General features: G+C 37.2%; 1 protein-coding gene across 1 annotated transcript in view; it reads left to right on the plus strand.

The window, feature by feature from the left end:
- The first annotated feature begins 792 nt into the window (after positions 1–792).
- CEP72 (centrosomal protein 72) overlaps positions 793–25,851 on the plus strand; it is a 257,419-nt gene continuing 232,360 nt past the window's right edge. Inside the window, exons 1-2 of the mRNA XM_053715788.1 lie at positions 793–862; positions 13,921–14,048. Coding sequence (XP_053571763.1) covers positions 793–862; positions 13,921–14,048 — 198 coding nt within the window. The remainder of the gene's footprint in view (positions 863–13,920; positions 14,049–25,851) is intronic.

A 25,851-nucleotide genomic window follows, 5' to 3' on the forward strand; every position in this document is an offset into this window, starting at 1 on the left:
TCCCCTTTCTTCCCCATTCTGATGCTCCGTTTGAACTTCAGCAAGTCGTCTTCACCACGTCTAGATGCATTGAGTTGCTACCGTGTGATTGGCTGATTTGCAATTTGTGTTACCAAGCAATTCAACAGGTGTACCTAATAAAGTGGCCGGTGAGTTTATATATATTTGCACTCACAAATACTGCTGTTGCTGTTATATGTAAGTTAGGGGTTGTTATCTTGTTAGGTAATTGCTTGTTTTGCTTAGCTTGTTCCCATAAAAGTATACATTTTTGTTTCAATCAATAAAATTCCTAAACTTTGCCTTGAAACATATATTTTGCATTGTATAGATCATACTCATGAATAATAATAATATTAACCAATAAAAACATTCGGAAAAAAAGACAGTTTGCCTTTTTTCATAACTGATTAAAAGACATTTGTATTTATTTTGTATTTATTTCATTTTTGTAATTATTTTTTTACCTGCTATGATAAGAGTCTCACATTTATTTCCCTTTGTGGATCTTTTAAATATAGGAAAATTATGTCTTTGGTAGGGAAATATTAATGTAAAATATAAGGAAAAAAATAATATAATGTTTTTTTTTTATTCCTTTTGGAGAGTAAGACTTCTGATTTTTTATATTACATTTTTTTCATAATTAAATCTTATTGATCTAAATATCATTGTGTTAATTTTTATCATAAACCTGTGCTACAATTATTCATTTTCTCATTTCCCTGATAACTGGTTGCCAGGCTGCGCGGGTCCTAAGATTTGGATAAGATCTAAAATTTAACGTGGACTATGGCTGATTTGGTGACATTAACGGAAGATGCTATAAGGGAGCGAGTTGGTTTGAAGCACCAGCATTTAGGTAAGATGAAACCAGGTACTATTGATAGAAACTAAAGAACTGCTGCAATACTTAAACATTGGAAGGCTGCAAATGAGAAATCCTCTTGTCAAATGTCGTAGATGTCAGCTTGTCGTAGATGATTAGCAAGCATATAAGGGTGGGTCTAAGCCACTGGTTTTCAAACCTGTCCTAAGGCCTCCCCAACAGGACAGGTATTTAGAATTACCTTAGATGAGCGACGGTAAAATAACTATGTTTAACTATTAGCTGATTATTTCACCTGTGCTCTAGCTCAGATACCCTCAAATGTGGCCTGCTAGGGAGGCCTGAGGACACATTTGAAAACCACGTGTTGCTTCATGAAATGTTAGTGAGCACACATGAAAACCAGTGATTTCTAATTCACCTATAATTACAGGTCTGAGAATATGTAGATTTGTGGAAGAAAATGTATATTCACGACTTTTTTGGTGGGATAACAGAATGATAGAAAATTCCTATACCTATCAGTTTTGAAAAACTACATATTAATATTTTTTAGACAGTTAACATTCTCACATATATATATATTAGAAAAAGAGATTTGGGAAGAACAGTACTTGCACAAAGCAGAGAACTGAACTGGAGGCGCAAAAGGTGTTCGTATAGAATATACAGGGAGGAGCTGCTGGAGTAAACTTTAAAGAAAGTGTGCTGAGATTACCCTCTAATGTCTGCACGCTATAGAAAGATAGAAAAGAAAGTATAAGTGAACTGCACAGCGCTAAACCCTGATCGTTAAAATGTATTATGTGTCATGTATAAAATATATAAGATATGGAGTAGGATTTCCTATGTTGACCCCTGATGTGTGTTGGGTGTAAACTTATATTATTATACACTGGAAAGGACAATAAATATAAAAAGCTTGTAATGCAAGTTGTTATAAGATCCCGCACAGATTCTAGTTAGATTCATTTTCAACCTGCTCTGATATAAGGACAGATTACTCATATAAGTGGGATATATGTACACACACAGAATCTATATTGTAGTTAGTTCTTATATACTGTATACACTATTATTAGTCATACAAAAACAGGGTTGGGTATGAATTATTACCTGAGGAAAAGGGGAATGTAATTTAATACCCCGATAATATATCAGATTACTACTGAACCATAAGCCGTAATACCGGATCAAAACAGTTTACCCCTGAAAGAATATATGTATATGTATACAGGGAGTGCAGAATTATTAGGCAAATGAGTATTTTGACCACATCATCCTCTTTATGCATGTTGTCTTACTCCAAGCTGTATAGGCTCGAAAGCCTACTACCAATTAAGCATATTAGGTGATGTGCATCTCTGTAATGAGAAGGGGTGTGGTCTAATGACATCAACACCCTATATCAGGTGTGCATAATTATTAGGCAACTTCCTTTCCTTTGGCAAAATGGGTCAAAAGAAGGACTTGACAGGCTCAGAAAAGTAAAAAATAGTGAGATATCTTGCAGAGGGATGCAGCACTCTTAAAATTGCAAAGCTTCTGAAGCGTGATCATCGAACAATCAAGCGTTTCATTCAAAATAGTCAACAGGGTCGCAAGAAGCGTGTGGAAAAACCAAGGCGCAAAATAACTGCCCATGAACTGAGAAAAGTCAAGCATGCAGCTGCCAAGATGCCACTTGCCACCAGTTTGGCCATATTTCAGAGCTGCAACATCACTGGAGTGCCCAAAAACACAAGGTGTGCAATACTCAGAGACATGGCCAAGGTAAGAAAGGCTGAAAGACGACCACCACTGAACAAGACACACAAGCTGAAACGTCAAGACTGGGCCAAGAAATATCTCAAGACTGATTTTTCTAAGGTTTTATGGACTGATGAAATGAGAGTGAGTCTTGATGGGCCAGATGGATGGGCCCGTGGCTGGATTGGTAAAGGGCAGAGAGCTCCAGTCCGACTCAGACGCCAGCAAGGTGGAGGTGGAGTACTGGTTTGGGCTGGTATCATCAAAGATGAGCTTGTGGGGCCTTTTCGGGTTGAGGATGGAGTCAAGCTCAACTCCCAGTCCTACTGCCAGTTTCTGGAAGACACCTTCTTCAAGCAGTGGTACAGGAAGAAGTCTGCATCCTTCAAGAAAAACATGATTTTCATGCAGGACAATGCTCCATCACATGCGTCCAAGTACTCCACAGCGTGGCTGGCAAGAAAGGGTATAAAAGAAGAAAATCTAATGACATGGCCTCCTTGTTCACCTGATCTGAACCCCATTGAGAACCTGTGGTCCATCATCAAATGTGAGATTTACAAGGAGGGAAAACAGTACACCTCTCTGAACAGTGTCTGGGAGGCTGTGGTTGCTGCTGCACGCAATGTTGATGGTGAACTGATCAAAACACTGACAGAATCCATGGATGGCAGGCTTTTGAGTGTCCTTGCAAAGAAAGGTGGCTATATTGGTCACTGATTTGTTTTTGTTTTGTTTTTGAATGTCAGAAATGTATATTTGTGAATGTTGAGATGTTATATTGGTTTCACTGGTAAAAATAAATAATTGAAATGGGTATATATTTGTTTTTTGTTAAGTTGCCTAATAATTATGCACAGTAATAGTCACCTGCACACACAGATATCCCCCTAAAATAGCTAAAACTAAAAACAAACTAAAAACTACTTCCAAAAATATTCAGCTTTGATATTAATGAGTTTTTTGGGTTCATTGAGAACATGGTTGTTGTTCAATAATAAAATTAATCCTCAAAAATACAACTTTCCTAATAATTCTGCACTCCCTGTATATACTGTTCAGGAAAGAAATATGTAAACGAAAATGCAGAAGACACTGTCCATTAGAATTTCTTCGTCAATACAGGTTTTCGTCAATACAGATTATTCACTCTTCAGATAAAAAGCTGTTCCAGCATAACCAATAGAGACACTCCAAACTTCTTATCCTTAATAAGTCTCACAGTAAACGTACTTCTGAACCCCCAATCATATGAAGTAAGTGGTGAGTACTGGAAGAAGCCCGGTCTGGAAGTGATTCCCTCAGGTCGGATGGAACCCTCCTTTTATCGTAGATGATGATTTCCGTTCCTCTGCTTAATCTCAGCTCACACTGTCGGTTTCACCTTCCCTTGCTCTCTCCCATGTGTACAGTTATGGATACAAGAATAGACCAAACATAGTGTGATACCATACAAACAGATTAGAGGTTTATTTAAAGTGATAGAAGTACTCACAAGTCAGCCCTCAATTATATATGAGGTATCAATGCAATAGTTAAAATGTATGCAATAAGCAAAGTGCCCATAGGACACTGTGGGAACGCCGTGTAATGTAGAGTCGTGGGGAACAGCCGAATTCAACACCCAGATAGCCTGAAGCGTTTCAAAGTCTACAATGACTTCTTCATCAGAGGCGGTGTCGAATTTGGCGTACAGAGGGGTATTTGTATTCTCCCGCCTTTGCTTGGAGTGGGTGTGTGAGGCCGGCTGTTCCCTGATTGGTCATTACAGTGCATCTTTGTGACCAATCATATTTGTTAAAATACAGAGAAGTCTTAAACTCTAAATATATAAAACAGTTCATTACAATACATATGGACGTAAATGTAAATACTACTAGCACACTTATTTACAAATAAATATTATATATAAATTACACACACTAAAATATAAAATTTGAATCGTAAGTTAAAAACTCTGTTCATTACATTCAGAGAGGGTAAGTTCTTCCCTAAGAAGATTTAAAAATTGTGGACCGCTGATATCCTCCTTAGACAAAAACAACCCCTGTAAATTTGTTAGAATACAAAGTTAAAAGAAAATGTATTAATTAAGGTTTATTGGTTTTATTTGTAAATAAGTGTGCTAGTAGTATTTACATTTACGCCCATATGTATTGTAATGAACTGTTTTATATATTTAGAGTTTAAGACTTCTCTGTATTTTAACAAATATGATTGGTCACAAAGATGCACTGTAATGACCAATCAGTGAACAGCCGGCCTCAAACACCCACTCCAAGCAAAGGCGGGAGAATAAAAATACCCCTCTCTACGCCAAATTCAACACCGCCTCTGATGAAGAAGTCATTATAGACTTTGAAACGCGTCAGGCTATCTGGGTGTTGAATTCGGCTGTTCCCCACGACTCTACATTACACTGCGTTCCCACAGTGTCCTAAGGGCACTTTGCTTATTGCATAAATTTTAACTATTGCACTGATACCTCATATATAATTGAGGGCTGACTTGTGAGTACTTCTATCACTTTAAATAAACCTCTAATCTGTTTGTACGGTATCACACTATGTTTGGTCTATTCTTGTATCCCTAACTGTACACATGGGAGAGAGCAAGGGAAGGTGAAACGACAGTGTGAGCTGAGATTAAGCAGAGGAACGGAAATCATCATCTACGATAAAAGGAGGGTTCCATCCGACCTGAGGGAATCACTTCCAGACCGGGCTTCTTCCAGTACTCACCACTTACTTATGATTGGGGGTTCAGAAGTAAGTTTACTGTGAGACTTATTAAGGATAAGAAGTTTGGAGTGTCTCTATTGGTTATGCTGGAACAGCTTTTTATCTGAAGAGTGAATAATCTGTATTGACGAAAACCTGTATTGACGAAGAAATTCTAATGGACAGGGTCTTCTGCATTTTCGTTTACATATTTCTTTCCTGAATAGTATATATACATATACATATATTCTTTCAGGCGTAAACTGTTTTGATCCAGTATTACGGCTTATGGTTCAGTGGTAATCTGATATATTATCGGGGTTATTATGTTATTATATTACATTCCCCTTGTCCTCAGGTAATAATTCATACCCAACGCTGTTTTTGTATGACTAATAATAGTGTATACAGTATATAAGAACTAACTACAATATAGATTCTGTGTGTGTACATATATCCCACTTATATGAGTAATCTGTCCTCATATCAGAGCAGGTTGAAAACAAATCTAACTAGAATCTGTGCGGGATCTTATAACAACTTGCATTACAAGCTTTTTATATTTATTGTCCTTTCCAGTGTATAATAATATAAGTTTACACCCAACACACATCAGGGGTCAACATAGGAAATCCTACTCCATATCTCATATATTTTATGCATGACACATAATACATTTTAACAATCAGGGTTTAGCACTGTGCAGTTCACTTATACTTTCTTTTATATATATATATATATATATATATATATATATATATATATATATATATATATATATATATATATATATATATATATATATATATATATATATATATATATATATATACACATTGTGGCCTCTAGTTACCAAGCCTTCGACTTTCTTGCATTCAACGGCACCAATACGCTCGCCTAACATCGCCGCTGCTGACCTGAATACGTTCGCCAAAATTATCAAGAAAGCTGTCAAAAAGCTGTGCACCAAGTACGGAGCGATGAGCAGCGGACTGTTGTTAAATAACAGTCATCGATCTTGCTGCTCTTCGGCTTTTTCACAGCTTTCTTGCTATACTGTCACTAATCACCCACACTATACTATACTAACTAAATAAAGTTATTAACCCCTAAACCGCCGCTCCCGGACCCCGCCACAACTCAAATAAATGTATTAACCCCTAAACCGCCGCTCCCGGACCCCGCCACAACTAAATAAAGTGTTTAACCCCTAAAACGCCGCTCCCGGACCCCACCGCCACCTACATTATACCTATTAACCCCTAATCTGCCGCCCCCTACACCGCCGCAACCTACATAAAGTTATTAACCCCTATCCTGCCGATCCCGGACCCCGCCGCAACTAAATAAATTGTTTAACCCCTAAACTGCCGCTCCCCGGAGCCCACCGCCACCTACATTATATTTATTAACCCCTAATCTGCCCCCCTCCTACACCGCCGCTACTATAATAAACATATTAACCCCTAAACCTAAGTCTAACCCTAACATCCACTAACTTAAATATAATTTAAATAACTCTAAATAAATATTCCTATAATTAACTAAATAATTCCTATTTAAAACTAAATACTTATCTATAAAATAAACCCTAAGCTAGCTACAATATAACTAATAGTTACATTGTATCTAGCTTAGGGTTTATTTTATTTTACATGCAAGTTTGTATTTATTTTAACTAGGTAGAATAGTTATTAAATAGTTATTAACTATTTAATAACATCCTAGTTAAAATAAAGACAAATATACCTGTAAAATAAAACCTAACCTACGTTACAATTACACTATCATTAAATTAATTAAATAAATTAACTACAATTAAATAAAATTAACTAAAGTACAAAAAAACACTAAATTACAGAAAATAAAGAAATAATTACAAGAATTTTAAACTAATTACACCTAATCTAATCCCCCTAATAAAATAAAAAAGCCCCCCAAAATAATAAAAATCCCTACCCTATACTAAATTACAAATAGCCCTTAAAAGGGCCTTTTGCGGGGCATTGCCCCAAAGTAATCAGCTCTTTTACCTGCAAAAAAAATTACAATACCCCCCCAACATTAAAACAACCCACCCAAACCCCCTTAAAAAAACCTAACACTAACCCCCTGAAGATTACCCTACCTTGAGAAGTCGTCACCCAACCGGGCCTAAGTCCTCAATGAAGCCGGCAGACGTCTTCATCCAACCGGGCAGAAGAGGTCCTCCAGACGGGCAGAAGTCTTCATCCTGGCGGCATCTTCTATCTTCATCCATCCGACGAGGAGCGGCTCCATCTTGAAGACATCCGACGCGGAGCATCCATCCAGACAGACGACTACCCGACAAATGAATATTCCTTTAAATAACGTCATCCAAGATGGCGTCCCTTGAATTCCGATTGGCTGATAGAATTCTATCAGCCAATCGGAATTAAGGTAGGAAAAATCCTATTCGTTGATGCACTCAGCCAATAGGATTGAAGTTCAATCCTATTGGGTGATCCAATCAGCCAATAGGATTGAGCTCGCATTGTATTGGCTCTTCCAATCAGCCAATAGAATGCAAGCTCAATCCTATTGGTTGATTGCATCAGCCAATAGGATTTTTCCTACCTTAATTCCGATTGGCTGATAGAATTCTATAAGCCAATCGGAATTCAAGGGACGCCATCTTGGATGACGTCATTTAAAGGAATATTCATTAGTCGGGTAGTCGTCGGTCTGGATGGATGCTCCGCGTCGGATGTCTTCAAGATGGACCCGCTCCGGATGGATGAAGATAGAAGATGCCACCTGGAGGAAGACTTCTGCCCGTCTGGAGGACCTCTTCTGCCCGGTTGGATGAAGACTTCGCCTGGCTTCGTTGAGGACTTAGGCTCGGTTGGGTGAAGACTTCTCAAGGTAGGGTGATCTTCAGGGGGTTAGTGTTAGGTTTTTTTAGGGGGGGATTGGGTGGGTTTTAGAGTAGGGTTGGGTGTGTGGGTGGTGGGTTTTAATGTTGGGGGGGTATTGTAATTTTTTTTACAGGTAAAAGAGCTGATTACTTTGGGGCAATGCCCCGCAAAAGGCCCTTTTAAGGGCTATTTGTAATCTAGTATAGGGTAGGGCTTTTTATTATTTTGGGGGGCTTTTTTATTTTATTAGGGGGATTAGATTATGTGTAATTAGTTTAAAATTCTTGTAATTATTTTTTTTATTTTCTGTAATTTAGTACTTTAGTTAATTTTATTTAATTGTATTTAATTGTAGTTAATTTATTTAATTATTTTAATTATAGTGTAGTGTTAGGTGTAATTGTAACTTAGGTTAGGATTTATTTTACAGGTACTTTTGTCTTTATTTTAACTAAGAAGTTATTAAATAGTTAATAACTATTTAATAACTATTCTACCTAGTTAAAATAAATATAAAGTTGCCTGTAAAATAAATATAAACCCTAAGATAGATACAAATGTAACTATTAGTTATATTTTAGCTAGCCTAGGGTTTATTTTATAGGTAAGTATTTAGTTTTAAATAGGAATTATTTAGTTAATGATAGTAATTTTATTTAGATTTATTTAAATTATATTTAAGTTAGGGGGTGTTAGGTTTAGGGTTAGACTTAGGTTTAGGGGTTAATATGTTTATTATAGTGGCGGCGGTGTAGGGGGGGCAGATTAGGGGTTAATAAATATAATGTTGGTGGCGGTGGGCTCCGGGAGCGGCAGTTTAGGGGTTAAACAATATACTTAGTGGCAGCGGGGTCCGGGATCTGCAGGATAGGGGTTAATAACTTTATGTAGGTGGCGGCAGTATAGGTGCGGCAGATTAGGGGTTAATAGGTATAATGTAGGTGGCAGCGGGTCCGGGATCGGCGGTTTAGGGGTAAATACATTTATTAGAGTTGCGGCGGTTTAGGGGTTAATAATTTTAATGTAGGTGGCGGCAGTGTAGGGGGGGCAGATTAGGGGTGTTTAGACTCGGGGTACATGTTAGGGTGTTAGGTGTAGACTTTTACCATAGGAATCAATTGGATATCGGGCAGCAGCGAACATGAGCTTTCGCTGCTGTCAGACTCCGATTGATTCCTGTGGCATCCGCCACCTCCAGGGCGGCGTATTGAAAACCAGGTACGCTGGGCCGGAATAGTGGCGAGCGTACCTGGTAGTTCTTTGATAACTTCCAAAAGTAGTCAGATTGTGCCGAACTTGCGTTCGGAACATCTGTAGTGACGTAACCATCGATCGACTGAGTCCGGCGGATCGTATGTTACGTCACTATATTCTACTTTTGCCGGTCTGTAGGGTTTGATAACTACGGCGAATCAGGCTCGCTACAAATACGCTGCGGAATTCCAGCGTATTTGCGGTTGACAGCTTGATAAATAGAGGCCTGTATATATATATATATATATATATATATATATATATTTATATATATATATATATATATATATATATATAAACTGCACTGCTCCCCCCCTATATCTCAGACCTTGTCTACAGATACTCTCCCTCCCGTCCCCTTCGCTCTGCTCACGACCTCCTACTCTCCTCCTCTCTTGTCACCTCATCACACTCCCGTTTACAGGACTTCTCCAGACTGGCTCCCATCTTGTGGAACTCTCTGCCTCGCTCCACATGACTCTCTTCTAGTTTTAAAAGCTTCAATTGCTCCCTAAAGACTCTACTGTTCAGGGATGCATACAACCTACATTAACTTTTCTTTATACCAGTTCCTCTCCTCCATTGCTATCCCCTGAACCCCCTTAGCATGTAAGCCTAAGAGTCCAGCTGTTTGTAGATCACCTTCTTAAAGGGACAGTAAACCTTAAAAATAATGTTATATAATTCTGCACATAGTGCAGAATTATATAACATTATATTAGCGCAAACATTGTAAAACCTAATTTCCCCTTTGAATTTAAAAAAAAAACTGCCATAGACCTAAGTGCAGCTCGCTCCTGCTCTGTCAGACAGCAGGAGCGAGCTGCACTTAGTGCTATGGCGCGGTCGGGCCCGGGCTATGACTATACAGCTGGCCCGATGCGCTGTTTGAAAAAAACAGACCCGCTCAGAAGATCACAGAGAGCGGGTCTGTAAAACAGCAGTTTTTTTAAAAAATTCAAAGGGGAAAATAGGTTTTACAATGTTTCCGCTAATATAATGTTTTTATTATTATGCCCCTAATATGCCCCATGTCCTCACTTTAGAAAAATGTATAGGTTAAAAGGGACACAAGGTAAAATTAAACTTTCATGATTCAGATAAAGCAGGCAGTTTTAAACAACTAGTGGAAATAGACATAACTGAAATTTGTCAGAAAAAAAATCTGCTACTCCTTTGAAGTTCAGACTAAGGGGTAGATTTATCATACCCCTTGCGGACATAATTCGTTATAGCGAATCATGTCCGCCCTGCATCACTAAATGCCGCCCCCTGCAGCAGGGGGTGTCAATCAGCCCGATTGTATGTGATCGGGCGGATTGCTGTCCATTCGGCCCTTAATAAATCGGACCCTATGTGCTATTGTATTGTCTTTTTATCATGTGTTTGTTAATTATGTAAATCTACTGTATTTACTGGTCCTTTAAATTCTGCACATCCTAAGTTATTAACCCTTTGCCAAAATAGTGGTCCATGTAAAGAAATGTAGCCTTTTTAAACAGTTGGCTTTTCATTGCTTGATCTCATGATTTAATTGATACTTTATTGTTCCTACGGAATGTTTATTAGGTTTGGGTTTCAAACCATGCATATCTTGGTATTTGCTTGAGTAATAACCTAATTTTTGGCATTAATGAAGGTTTTTTTAGTCCAAATACATAAATTGTTTGGTTCATTTTTTGTTGTTGTTGTTAAATGTAATATTCAGTTCCGTCTTTGTTTTTCTCATAAACCACTTAACCCTTTGGTTTCTATTCATTATGGCCACACTAAAATGGCAACATTACTAATGTATGCTGTTACTATCTGTAAGGATAACATAATATACAGCATTGTGATATGATGCTAGTTGTTTATATTTGTAGATGTTCTTTACTGAGATCCAATGCCCATGCTTGATGTAATGACATGCTCCGTGCAAGAGGTCATTGTTGCAATACCTATTCCTAAGTGCTATCCAGGGTTCTGAACCAAAAAATGGGCCGGTTCCTTAGCTTAGATTCCTGCTTTTTCAAATAAATATAGCAAGAGAACAAAGAAAAATTGATATTAGGAGTAAATGAGATAGTTGCTTAACCCCTTAAGGACCAACGACGTACAGGGTATGTCGTACAAAAAACTGTCCTTTACGACCCACGACGTACCCTGTACGTCGTCAGCGGATTCAAGAGGTGCAAGCGATCCTGATTGCTTCCAGCCGCTTTCATGTTATTGCAGTGATGCCTCAATATTGAGGCACCCTGCAATAACATATTTTAGGCACCCGATGCAGAGAGAGCCACTCTGTTTGTTGGTGGATGGGAGCTGCAGCAGGGAGGCGGGTGGGCGGCCATCGCTTGTAGTTATCTGGCAGAGGGGGACGGGATCACGTGTGGGACTGCCAGGTGTGATCACGGGCTCGGGCGCGCAGGCACACAAACAGTCGGGGGCAGGAACGGGTGGGAACCCTACACTATGGAACTAAGGAGGGGGGAGGAGGGGGTGGAATTGGATCTAAGCGATCTAGGAGGGGGTGGGGGTAGGTCATTGATGGGGGAGCAGCTACACTACAGAAAAGTTTAGTTTTTTCATTATAATGAATAAAAAAAAGCCTACTCATATGTAAAATGGGTACTGGCAGACAGACTGCCAGTACCCAAGATGGCGGACAATAAGGTGGAGAGGGGAGGATAAGAGAGCTGTTTGGGGGGATCATGGAGGTTGGGGGCTAAGGGGGATCCTACACAGCAGAATATATCTTTAAAAAAACAAACAAAAAAAACCCTTTAATTTTAGTACTGGCAGACTTTCTGCCAGTACTTAAGATGGCGGGAACAATTGTGGGGTGGGGGAGGGAAGAGAGCTGTTTGGGAGGGATCAGGGGCTGGGATGTGTCAGGTGGGAGGCTGAAATCTACACTAAAGCTAAAATTAACCCTTCAAGCTCCCTACAAGCTACCTAATTAACCCCGTTACTGCTGGGCATAATACAAGTGTAGTGCGCAGCAGCATTTAGCGGCCTTCTAATTACCAAAAAGCAATGCCAAAGCCATATATGTCTGCTATTTCTGAACAAAGGGGATCCCAGAGAAGCATTTACAACCATTTGTGCCATAATTGCACAAGATGTTTGTAAATAATTTCAGTGAGAAACCCAAAGTTAGTGAAAAGGTAAAAAAAGTTTTTTTATTTGATCGAATTTGGCGTTAAAATGGTGGCAAGAAATATAAAAAAAGGGGCCTAGATCAATACTTTGGTTTGTCTACTACACTACACTAAAGCTAAAATTAACCCTACAAGCTCCCTAATTAACCCCTTCACTGCTGGGCATAATACACATGTGGTGCGCAGCGGCGTTTAGCGGCCTTATAATTACCAAAAAGTAATGCCAAAGCCATAAATGTCTGCTTTTTTGAACAAAGGGGATCCCAAAGAAGCATTTACAACCATTTGTGCCATAATTACACAAGCTGTTTGTAAATAATTTCAGTTAGAATCCCAAAGTTAGTGAAAAAATGAAATTTTTTTTTATTTGATCGCATTTGGCAGTGAAATGGTGGCATGAAATATACCAAAATGGGCCTAGATCAATACTTTGGGTTGTCTACTAAAAAAAAATATATACATGTCAAGGAATATTCAGGGATTCTTGACAGATATCAGTGTTCCAATGTAACTATCGCTAATTTTGAAAAAAAAGTGGTTTGGATATAGCAAAGTACTACTTATATTTATTGCCTTATAACTTGCAAAAAAAGCAAAGAACATGTAAACATTGGGTATTTCTAAACTCAGGACAAAATTTAGAAACTATTTAGCATGGGTGTTTTTTGGTGGTTGTAAATGTGTAACAGATTTTGGGGCTCAGACTTAGAAAAAGTGTGGTTTTTTTCAATTTTTTTCATCATATTTTATAATTTTTTTATTGTAAATTCTAAGATATGATGAAAATAATGGTATCTTTAGAAAGTACATTTAATGGCGAGAAAAACGGTATTTAAATTATGTGGGTACAGTAAATGAGTAAGAGTAAAAGTACAGCTAAACACAAACACCGCAGAAATGTAGTAATAGCCTTGGTCCCAAACGGTCAGAAAATGGAAAAGTGCTGTGGTCCTTAAGGGGTTAAAATTGCATGCTCTTTCTGAATCATGAAAGAAAAAATGTGGGTTTACCCACGCAAATGGGCAAAATGCATAGTTAAAATAATCTTCTGAGTGGCAGTTTACTTTCAATCCAGAGCTGATGGTTGGTGGATGCGCACATATGCCACCAACATTGTAGACTTGTATGCAGCGCTAGAGTGAGAGTGATAGTCTATGTGAATTAAGCACATAGCTATATTTAAACCAATGCAAAAGAAAAATACTGTAACACATAGGAACGTTTTCTTTGTCTTTTAAAGGACTACATGCCAAACAAAACATATATTCATGTTATCTGCCTTTCTCATAACCAATTATGTGTACATAACCTCTGTACATATTTATATATGAGATTATTTTTTTTAGGTGATGTTCGCTCACTCTCTCTACCAGGAATGTTTCAAGACAAAATAACTTATTTAGGAAAATCCTTAAAGCACTTCAGCCGATTAAAATGTTTAGACCTTTCTCGCAACACTATTGTTTCGTTGGAGGTAAGTTTTTGATCATTATTCCATCATTTCAGAATTCTAGATTTCAGAACAAATAGGCCTTGCTTGAATTTCCGAAGAAGAAAAGTGTATAGGAGCGGTACACAGAGCATGCTAAAGTGTGCCACAAGAGAAAATCTGGTCTAGACAATGATATAGTCAATATGACCAGTGAATACTAATACTAATAAGGGGTATGTATGTATGTGTGTGTATATATATATATATATATATATATATATATATATATATATATATATATATATATATATATATATATATGGAAAATTATAGAAGTAGACAAGCGCCCCAAAGCACTCCTAGTGTAATATGTTTTTGCTACAATATGTGTGTAAAAAAAGGAGTTAATCCGTACTCACATTCTTTTACCTCATTCACTCTGGGGTCTCTTTGCAGCACTGTGTTAAATTAAAGATGATCCTTAAGATCTAGATTCCTCCTGTCTCCCTTGTATTGATCCCAAGTGTTTCACACAGTCCTCAGAAGTGATGTTCACTAAATACGGTTGTAAAGGGCTATAAGGGGTTAAAACGTTTGCTGCTAGCAAAAACAGTAGTGCAGAATTCACTGCAGAAAGGAATATACTAACACATATGTTATGTATTTAAAATGTGGTTATTTAATAGCTTAAAAACAAATGTAATTTAAAATACATAGAAAGTCCAGTACACATGAGGCCAAGCTGCCTCTAAATCAGATTGATGCCAGATAACAAAAGATATTTGAGCCGTAGTCAGATAGCTGGTAACAAGATGTTTTTTCTTCCTGTCACTAGCTGACTAATTTGCTCTTACAATACAGCAATGAAATAGCTATGGAGCGAGTAAGGTTTAAAAACGCTGCTGCTACACTATATCCAAATGTGCAGCAGCTGTTACCTTAAAGGGCCATAATACCCAAATGTTTAAACACTTGAAAGTGATGCAGCATAGTTGTAAAAAGCTGATTAGAAAATATCACCTGAACATCTCTATGTAAAAAAGAAAGATATTTTACCTCAAATGTTTCTCAGTAGCCACATCCCATTGTAAAGGATTTCTAAGCAGCATTTTAGTGTGTTTGTCCTGGGACATCTGAAGGGACTAGCATTGTGCACTCTCATATTATTTCACCAATCAGGTAAAGGAAGCTTACTATGAAATCTCATGAGAGTTAAGTCAAATCTCATGAGATCACAGTAAGAGTTCATGACCTCAGCACTGCTGAGGCTGATTGGCTGCTGTTCATTTCTTCATTTTTTTTAATTTTTTTACCTGCAGCTGGGAGCAGCTGAGTATAACTTTTTACACAGAACTTACTCTGCTGAGCTGAGGAAATTGTGAGGTAAAATATCTTCCTTTTTTACATAGAGATGCTCAGGTGATATTTTCCTGTCAGCTTTTTACAGTTATACTGCATCAGTTTCAAGTGATTTAGCATATGAGTATTATGTCCCTTTAATGTGCTCCGTGTATCAGAATAGTATAGTTGTGACGGCGGCGTTTCACAACCAATGGGTTGCTTCTTCAGAGGTAAGGGCCGCCCCACTTGCCTTGAAAGCTTTATGCGTTAGAACTACTGGCAAATAGTCATTGCTTGCCCCTCAGTCGCCATCTTTAAAGAGGGTATAAACATAAATTCCCTATTTACTGTATATGTTATAATCTCTTATGTTATTTAAACAATCATACTAGATTAACACCGGATATTTCTGTTAAAACATTTTTGACTACACTTACTTATATATGCTTACTGGAATAAATAAATACTTCAATGGTTTAACCTCTTCAACAATTGATTTTTTTTTTTTTTAATTCATTTTTTAAAACATAAAAAAGGGGATATATTCATAAAAACACATCATTAGATGAAGATGAAACTGAAAATAAAAATGAACATATTGCTATATAGGTGATTGGTTCAAGTTATATTTATATTTCTCTCTCACAGTGTCTCTCCCACTACTGAAAGTTAGAGGCATATTTAAAGCCATAAACTTACAGGAATGCAGCAAGATCAATATCTTTATTCAGCCCTTTGGGTTCTAATTTATTTATTTTATGTATCCAAAAGGTTTCTCTTTTTCGCAACTCTAGAAGCCTGCTACCTCCTCTATTTCCTTTTTGAACCTGTTCAATAGCTTTAATGAAAAATTTGTTCTTATTTTTTCCACGAACTTTTGAGAAATGGTTAATCAAAGGATTTTTTAAAACATCATCCTCTATATTCTTCATGTGTTCTAGGCAGCATATTTTTAAGCTTCTTTTAGTGCGCCCAATGTACCTCATCGGAATTTTACAAGTTCATTCTAACATATACACAACATAGTCAGATCGACAATTCATCATATTCTTAATAGGGAACCTGTCTCCATTTGTACCACTATCTATGCATTTATTAAATGTCTTCTTCTTATGTGTATGTGCACAGCAGACACAATTTTTTCGTGAACACCTAAAAAAACCTCTAATGTCAGCTATCCTGCCATTATTAATTGTCCTCTTGTCAGTGGCTCTTATCATACTCGGAGCTAATAAATTCTTTAAATTTTGATTTTTCTTATATGTGATATTTGGTTTCTCTCCTAGGACATTCTTCAATATTGGATCATTCTGTAAAGTTGACCAATTTTTTTGTAATATATTTCTTATTTTCCAATGTCCATCATTATAGGTTGTCACAAAATTAAATCTACTGTCTTTGATATGTCTCCTTTTTATCCCAGTTGCATTATGACTGACATCTAGAGTGTCTGATTTATCCTTTGTTCCATGCACTAAAACTTGTCTATCTAGTGCTTTGGCTTTTTTGTATGCCCCTTGTACTGTCTTATTTGCATAGTATTTTTCTGCAAATTTTTCCTGTAACCTTGTAGCTTCTATCTCAAAATTATCTAATTCAGTACAGTTTCTCCTCAGCCTTGTCCGAAAGGAATATTTCTTATCCAATTCGGGTGATGGGCACTTCTAGCATCTAGATAGCCATTAGTGTTGGTAGCTTTCCTGTATAGTTTACTCTGTATACCGGCATCTGAGACATATAGAGTGACATCTAAGAAATCAATAGATGACGTTTCAATTCTCTGGGTGAATGTTAAATTCATGCTGTTGTTAGTCAGCTCTTGTACAAATGTACTCCACGTGTCCACTTCACCATCCCAGATTACTAAAACATCATCAATGAATCTCAGACAGAAAATTACTCTTTTATTTTTGAAGGATGGTCCGTTATAAACCATATCCTCTTCAAAAGCCCCCATATAGAGGTTGGCGAAATTGGGCGCAAATTTTGTTCCCATGGCTGTACCTGTGCTCTGTAGGTAATATTTCTCTTCAAATAGAAAATAATTGTTCTGCAATATGAACCTAATGGATTCCAGTATAAAGTATTTTTGTATCTCAGGTAAACAATTTGTTATATATAGTTATTTTTTAATAGCACTGATCCCTGTCTCGTGGGGGATGGATGTATACAGGGCTGCTACATCTAAAGTAGCCCATTTATATGTAGATTTCCATTCTACTCCTTCCATTATCTGTAGCAGATGTGGGGTGTCCCTTTAAATATGAGCGTAGACTAAGAACCATTGGTTTGAGAAATAGATCTATATATTCTGAAAGTCTCGCTGTAAGAGAGTCAATACCAAAAATAATGGGCCTTCCTGGAGGTTTATCTAGACTTTTATGTATTTTGTGCAAGTAATAAAATATTGCCACTTTTGGTTCCTCATTAGCCAGGTATTTCCATTCTCTGTTATTGATCACCTTGTTCTGATAACCATAGTTTATATGTTCCATATAGGACCTAAGAAATGGGATAGTTGGATCTCCTCTTAGGACTACATATGTGTTGGTGTCAGACAATTGACAGGTGGCTTCTTCTATATAGTCTATCTTATCAAGGATGACTATGACACCACCCTTATCTGCCTCCCTGATTACCAGTTGTTCATTTTCCATAATACCCTTCAGTATTACTTTTTCTTTGATACTTAAATTATATTTTTTAACTTTATAATTTTGACATAAATTCATACAATCTGTAATGACATTGTCCTTAAATTGGGTAATATATTTCCCTAGGGACTGAACTGGAAAAAATAAAGACTTTGGTCTCAGACCACTATTTTTTATCTTCAAATCATCTATCACTATATTATTAATGTTATCTTCCATCTCGTTTAAACCTGATGAGTCAATGTGGACTGAATAATTATGACCATTTTCCTGGTCCAAATCTATCAGTGCTTCTAGGGTTTCCATGTCTGCCTGTGTAAGAGTGTCAGCTGCTTGGTTTTTCTTTTCTTTTTCAAAATGTCTGACAAGGGTGAGTTTTCTAGTAAACTTATTTATATCAATGAAAATTTCAAAGGGGTTGGGTTTTTGAGTAGGAGCAAAAGACAGTCCTCTTTTCAGAAGACTGGTTTCATCTTGACTAAGGGTATGTGTGGACAAATTGAAGATTTTTATTGTCTCCTTTTAATTTTCTACTATCTTGTTTCTCTGCGTTTTTTTAAGTTGAGATTTTCTTCCAGCTCTACACCCTCTTCTTCCATATACCTTTTTCCCCTTCTCCCTTCGTTTGGTTTATGTGGTTGTCTCCACTCTAAATGTGTGTGTTGTGGTGGTATCCTTTCTGTTTGTATTTCTACGAGTCTTGGCTCGTCCATTGGATGTCTGTTTTGAAAATCCTTATCTTGATAGTGATTTCTACCTCTAAAATTACTGCCCTGTTTTTCCCAAGAGCATTCGTTATTTCTCTCTCTACGATCCTTAAATTCCCTATATGTGTAATTGTTTTCTGTGTGTTAATTCCGATATTCTCTATTATTAAAATGATGGCCACTTGTTCCCCTATTGTAGTTATTTCTACCTCTATGGGCCCTATGGTTGAAATCTCTCCTATGGTTTTGTATTTTGTAGGAATCAATCCTGTATCCTCTTTGGGGATATTGTATTCCCACATCAGGATTATTATAACCACTATTGGGTCTATAGTTTGCCCCTCCCTCAGGGAAATCAAATCTAATGCTGGGTGTCCTTGGAGTCCTAGGACTTGAATAGTTGTTATCTCTACTAGAATTATTTCTATTCTTGGTATTGTTATAATTCTTTTGCACTCCACCTCTATTTCTTGTCTGTAATATAAGTGGTGTTGCATTAGTACCTGGTGTAATTGGTGTAATTGGTACATCAGTTTCTATTTCAATATTGCCAGTTTGCTCATTGTTTTTATTTTGTAGATCTCTTTCTAGCTTTTTTTTCTTTTTTAATTTGAGATCTCTCTCTAATTTGTTCATCCTGTCCCTTATATGACTGTCTAATTTGTCATAGTATTCATCTCCTTTAAATGGGAGTAGGAGGGTCTCTAATTTCTTTAATTCTACAGTTACTTTTTATAAATTAGCCTCCCTGAATTTAATTATGATTCTCATTAATTTTACAGAGCTTTCTTCTAAAACTGACTCCCATTCTGTTATGAGTTCAATATCCGTACTGTTAAAAATCAAAGTTTTAGTTAACATTAAACCTTTAGGCACTATACCAGCTTTTAAATAGGTTTCTAATCCTATTATGTCACACCAATTTTTTATTTGTATTTTACTTAGTTTTTCAACTTGTTTAAACAATTCTTTAGGGTTTACTTGTTGTGGTGCACTGTTTACATGTGATTTCTCAGCTTCTATGATTAAGCGCAAGTGTGCGCGAAACATGTAAGACTGCTGTCTCCCTCCTTTGGTTTGCTGTGTCTTATTTATTTTTTGCCTTTGTCCATCATACTTTTTATTGGAATTAAAGCTTTTTTCTCTGTAGCTCAGTAGCCGCCTGTTTTTCCTTTTTGGCTTCTGCAGTTATCCTCTGCTCTATGGACTGGCTCCACACACCCCTTTTTTGAGTGGGTCTGCTTCACTACCCTTCACTTACCCGACGGACGCTTTCTGTAGCAGCACTTACTTCGTTACATGTGATTCTCCTTGTAAATCTACAGATAGAGTTCTTTTCCTACTATTAGGATCAAAATAAACACCAAAATTACAAGTAGCCATGTCTCCAGCAGCTGATGTCATAAGTAGTAAATCTAGACCACAAGTGCCCAAATAACTACTAAAATTAAATGCAAAACAAGAAGGTGACTGTATTCAGCGCTTTAGAGATTTGTGTGGTTATATTTGCAGACACCTTATATACCTCTATATATACATGTATAAGTGGGTATGTATATCTACACTTATAGAAACCTGAGTGAGAATGTTTTTTTTATCTCAATATATATATATTGTATGTCTCTGTCAGATAGTCCCACACTATTTAAAAGTGGATAGTCTTTGGAGCCGTAGTATTTCACACAGTCCACAGAAACTGGTTCCTGAGTGTCAATGAAGAACAGGGCAGCTCGTCTGTAATAGAGCGATCCTCTCCGAAGTGAGGTCCCTCTCAAGGAATCTGGAAAATTATAGAAGTAGACAAGCGCCCCAAAGCACTCCTAGTGTAATATGTTTTTGCTACAATATGTGTGTAAAAAAAGGAGTTAATCTGTACTCACATTCTTTTACCTCATTCACTCTGAGGTCTCTTTGCAGCACTGTTTTAGTTTAAATATGATCCTTAAGATCTAGATTCCTCCTGTCTCCCTTGTATTGATCCCAAGTGTTTCACACAGTCCTATTTACTTAAGTGCTATTTACTCAATACTGTTGAAAGTGCTAAAGGGCTATAAGGGGTTAAAACATTTGCTGCTAGCAAAAACAGTAGTGCAGAATTCACTGCAGAAAGGAATATACTAACACATATGTTATGTATTTAAAATGTGGTTATTTAATAGCTTAAAAACAAATGAAATTTAAAATACATACAAAGTCCAGTACACATGAGGCCAAGCTGCCTCTAAATCAGATTGATGATATATATATATATATATATATATATATATATATATATATATATATATATATATATATATAAATAAATATATATATATATATATATATATATATATATATATATATATAAATAAATATATATATATATATATATATATATATATATATATATATATATATATAATATATCCAAAATACTAAAAAAAAATAGTCCAAAGAGGATAGGTGCTACAATGGGGGTCTATAAAAATCAAAGATCGAAATAAACTAATGATAAAGGTATACCGAGGGAAAACGTTAAAATTGTTATACAGACAGAGTATATTTAATAAACAATGTTAAAGGGATGCTAAACCCAATTTTTTTATTTCATGAGTTCAGATAGAGCATGAGATTTTAAGAACCTTTCTAATTTACTCCTATTATCAATTTTTCTTTGTTCTCATGCTATCTTGATTTGAAAAAGCAGTACTGTAAGCTTTAGAGCCAGACCATTTTTTGTTCAGCACATGGATAGCACTTGCTGATTTGTGGCTAAATGTAGCAAACCAATCAGCAGCTCTACCAAGGTGCTGAACTAAAAAATGGGCCGGCTCCTAACCTTTTATTACTGCTTTTTCAAATCAAGATAACATGAGAACAAAGAAAAATTGATAATAGGAGTAAATTAGAACGTTGCTTAAAATTGCATGCTCTATCTGAATCATGAAAGAAAAAATGAGGGGTTAGTATCCCTTTAAGACAACAGTACAAGGAGAAATCTGAGCTCAGATGTGGGTAGCAGACCTCAGAGGGCCAAAATAGAAACATATAAAAAATAGTCCCAATAAGTACAAAAATAGTTATAACCAAGAATAAATATCAGGAAATAAAAGTCTCAAAAATATCCCAAAAAGTGTGTAAAGTGTCCAGTAGTAGATGGGTCCTAAATGTGATGAATGGGTGAGAAGTGCTACGAATCCAGAAAATGAACTCGGGCTGGTTTGTCATAGAGTTTAGATAGACAGCGCGTTTCGGCCTTAAACAAGGCCTTTATCAAGACATTACCAGCTTTGAGTGACCATAAGATATTTAAAGGCTTTTTCAAACTATCAAGAAACGGGGGTGTGGTGAAGATATGGCGCCAGAAAAGACCAAAGTAAAATGGACGAGATTTGGCCGGAATACAGAGTTGTATTTTCGGCTCAGACCTATTAGGTGTACTGTGTGCAGTGAACGGGGAGTGTTGTCCACAGCTAGTGGCTCAAGTATAACTTCTGGTATAGTTCTGGACTGATTAGTGTTATATGACCTCTGACAGTGTTAAGTTCTGTAAAGTTATGTGTTAGAACAGGTGGTAAATAAGTTTAGGTACCTAGTATCCGCTATAGTAGGACCACTCAGCCTCACACCAAACCTTGGATTCACACAGATTTAACTTACAGGAATCCGGTTTTGCTCATTGAACTGAGGGTCACTACTGCAGGGTACAGAGTGAAAACGGAGCTGTCACGCAACCAGGTTACAGGATACCTGTATTTCAACAGATAGGAGGAGTATCTATAGATAGAGTAGGTAGTTAATCAACTAATTACTTAGTGATTAAATGATATAGCTGACACATATACAAAGAAGACAGGTAGTGAAATGGAATGTAATACAAACAGATGTAGTACAAAGAGATATTGAATTAGGCCAAAATGTATTTGTTAAGAATTCAGCACTTCAGGGAATATCATATGTTGTTAGAATGATATTTTGGATTATGTTATCAGATATAGTTTATGCAAGGATAAGATAGTAAACAAACGATAAGTCACTTAGTTAGGTTCAAGGTGGTCACAGCAAATGATGTTAATCAAGCAGCAGTTCAAACAGAGTAGGCAATGTAACAGGCAGTTGAAGTTAATCCTGCATTTTAGTGATAGTAACAGTCATTGAATACAGTGCTTAGGTAGTTTGCTTACTTGAGAGACATAATGATATCCAAATAGAGTAATAAAATATACAGACCAATTCCTGATGGTATTTTGGAAGGCTAAGTCAGAGCCAGATGAAAACCTTACGGTATCCTGAATGCTTGTTTGTAGAAAGGACACAGCGCGGTACACGCGCTGCAGACACGCTGAGATGCCGGGTGTGACGTCACAGCCACCCGGTGTAACAGTAAGGGAATTGAAAGCAGCTCCTTTGGTTCCTAAGAAACTGCAAGTAATAGAATAGGCACACCGGCACACAGCAATGAAGGATTAATGTAGGCTGCAAAGATTCAAAGCAACAAGTAAGAAATCCCCTCAGATTGAGGAAAGGGCTAGGTGTCTTCAGAGAGGAGTCACATAAAGTAACTGATTCAAATTACCAAGCGAGGAGCATAGAGAGGAGGGGCCTTAAATAGGAAAAGAGGATTCAGAATTAAAGGGACAGGATTGTAATAGTGAATACCCTGACAGGACACCCCCCTCAAGGAGCCGCTCAGCGGATCAAGGACCTGGACGGTGTGGATTCCTCCTATGGAACAAGGAAACCAAGCGTGGAGCCATAACATTAGTAGCAGGCTCCCAAGAGTCTTCTTCAGGTCCATAACCCTTCCAACTGACCAAATACTGAAGCTGGTTTCGAAAGTATCGAGAATCTTGAATAGAATCAATCTCGTACTCCTTCTCATCTGTCACATGAGTTAAAGAAGTATCCATCGAAGATGTAGCCCTGATAGAAGCATATGGTTTAAGGAGTGAGACATGAAATGTTGGATGAATTCTCATGGAAGAAGGTAGTTGAAGAGTGACTGCATTCATATTAACAACATTCTTAATTTCAAAGGGACCCAAATAAAGTGAAGCGAGCTTTTTGGAAGGAACTTGTAATCTTATATTCTTCGTGCTTAACCAAACTTTATCTCCCACCTTATATTCAGGAGGTTTAGAACGTCGTAGATCGTAGTAATGTTTTTGAGCTTTTTGAGCATCGAGTAGTAGTTGTTTAACAGTGGCGAAACCTTTCACTAAGGTATTGATTTTATCATTAACAACGGGTATAGGAGAATTTTTTGGAGTCTGAATGTCATAAGAAGGATGAAAACCGTAGTTAAGGAAAAATGGAGACATTTTAGTGGAGGAGTTGAGCATGTTATTATGAGCAAATTCAGCAGTGGAAAGGAGAGAATGCCAGTTATCTTGCTCTAGAGAACAGTAACAACGGAGATACTGTTCCAGGGCTTGATTTGTTCTCTCAGTCTGCCCATTAGTTTGTGGATGAAAAGCTGTACTTAACCTCCTAGAGATGTTGAGGGATTTACAAAGATGTTCCCAAAATCTAGAGGTAAACTGAGAACCTCTGTCACTAGTAATGGAATTTGGTAGACCATGTAATTTGACAATATGATCTATGAAAAGAGTAGCTGTTTCTTGAGCTGTGGGTAGACCTCTATGTGGCAGGAAATGGGCCATTTTAGAAAAAAGATCAACAATGACCATGATAGTGTTGAAGTTAGCAGAAGGTGGCAAATCGACAATAAAGTCCATGGCAATATCTGCCCAAGGTCTTTCAGGTATTGGAAGAGATAGAAGGTATCCGTAGGGACGTGTATGTTGATGTTTTTTAGTAGTGCAAAGAAAACATGTTTTGATGTATTGCTTGATTGTATCAGACATTTTGGGCCACCAATAATTCCTTGAGAGGATATGAAGAGTCCTATGTACGCCAGGATGACCTGCTAAAGAGGAATCATGAGCTGCTGCTAAAAGTTGATTCCTGAGATCCTTGGGTACATATAGCTGATCATGATGATAGAACAGTTCATCAGAATGTTTATTTAAATTGAGGTGTGTTATTAATGAATCCTCCTTCTGTTGCAGCTTTAGGGTCTCCAAGAAATCGTTTGTTAGACAAATGATTCTGTCCGCAGGTATCACTGAGGCAGGTGTCAAATGATCTTGTGGCTTAGGAGGTATACGAGAGAGGGTATCTGCCTTAAGATTCTTAGAACCTGGACGATAGGTGATCACATAATCAAAACGTGAAAAGAAAAGGCTCCAGCGGACTTGACGAGAAGTCAGGGTCTTGTTTGACTTTAAATACTCTAAATTACGATGGTCTGTGTAAATAGTAATTGGAAATTTTGTACCTTCCAAGATATGCCTCCAGAATTCCAATGCGGATTTGATGGCAAGCAATTCCTTATCACCAATACCATAGTTTATCTCAGCTGAGCTCATGACACGAGAGTAGAATGCAACAGGATGTAATGGCTTTTCTTGAGAGGCCCTCTGGGATAGAACAGCCCCTATTGCAAATTCAGAAGCATCAACCTCAAGCGTAAAATGACAACTGGGATCTGGGAATTGCAAAATAGGGGCTGAAGTAAATTTATTCTTGAGGGTAGTGAAAGAGTCCTGAGCTTTACTATCCCATGAAAACCTGATATGTTTCTTAGTTAAAGTTGTTAATGGTTTGACAATATGTGAGAAATCTTTAATGAATTTTCTATAAAAATTCGCAAAACCAAGAAACCTCTGGACATCTTTTTTACATGAGGGTACTGGCCATTTGAGTATAGCTTCTACTTTACTGGTCTCCATAGTAATCCCAGTAGGAGAGATACAGTAACCCAGAAATGAAATAGAGTTAGTATTAAATATACATTTCTCTAGTTTAGCGTAGAGATGATGTTGTCTTAAACGAGATAGAACTAATTTTACATGTTTTAAATGATTTTCAAAAGTGTCTGAATAGACAAGAATGTCATCTAGATAGATAACAATACATACATCCAGAAGGTCGTGAAAAACATCATTTATGAAGCACTGGAAAGTGGCTGGGGCGTTGCAGAGCCCAAACGGCATTACTGTGTATTCGTAAAGTCCGTATCGTGTACGGAAAGCCGTTAACCACTCATCCCCTGCTCTCATCCTAATTAAATTGTATGCACCCCTAAGATCGAGCTTGGTG

The sequence above is a fragment of the Bombina bombina genome, chromosome 5 (assembly GCF_027579735.1).
Source record: "Bombina bombina isolate aBomBom1 chromosome 5, aBomBom1.pri, whole genome shotgun sequence".
In the NCBI taxonomy this organism is placed as follows: Eukaryota; Metazoa; Chordata; class Amphibia; order Anura; family Bombinatoridae; genus Bombina; species Bombina bombina.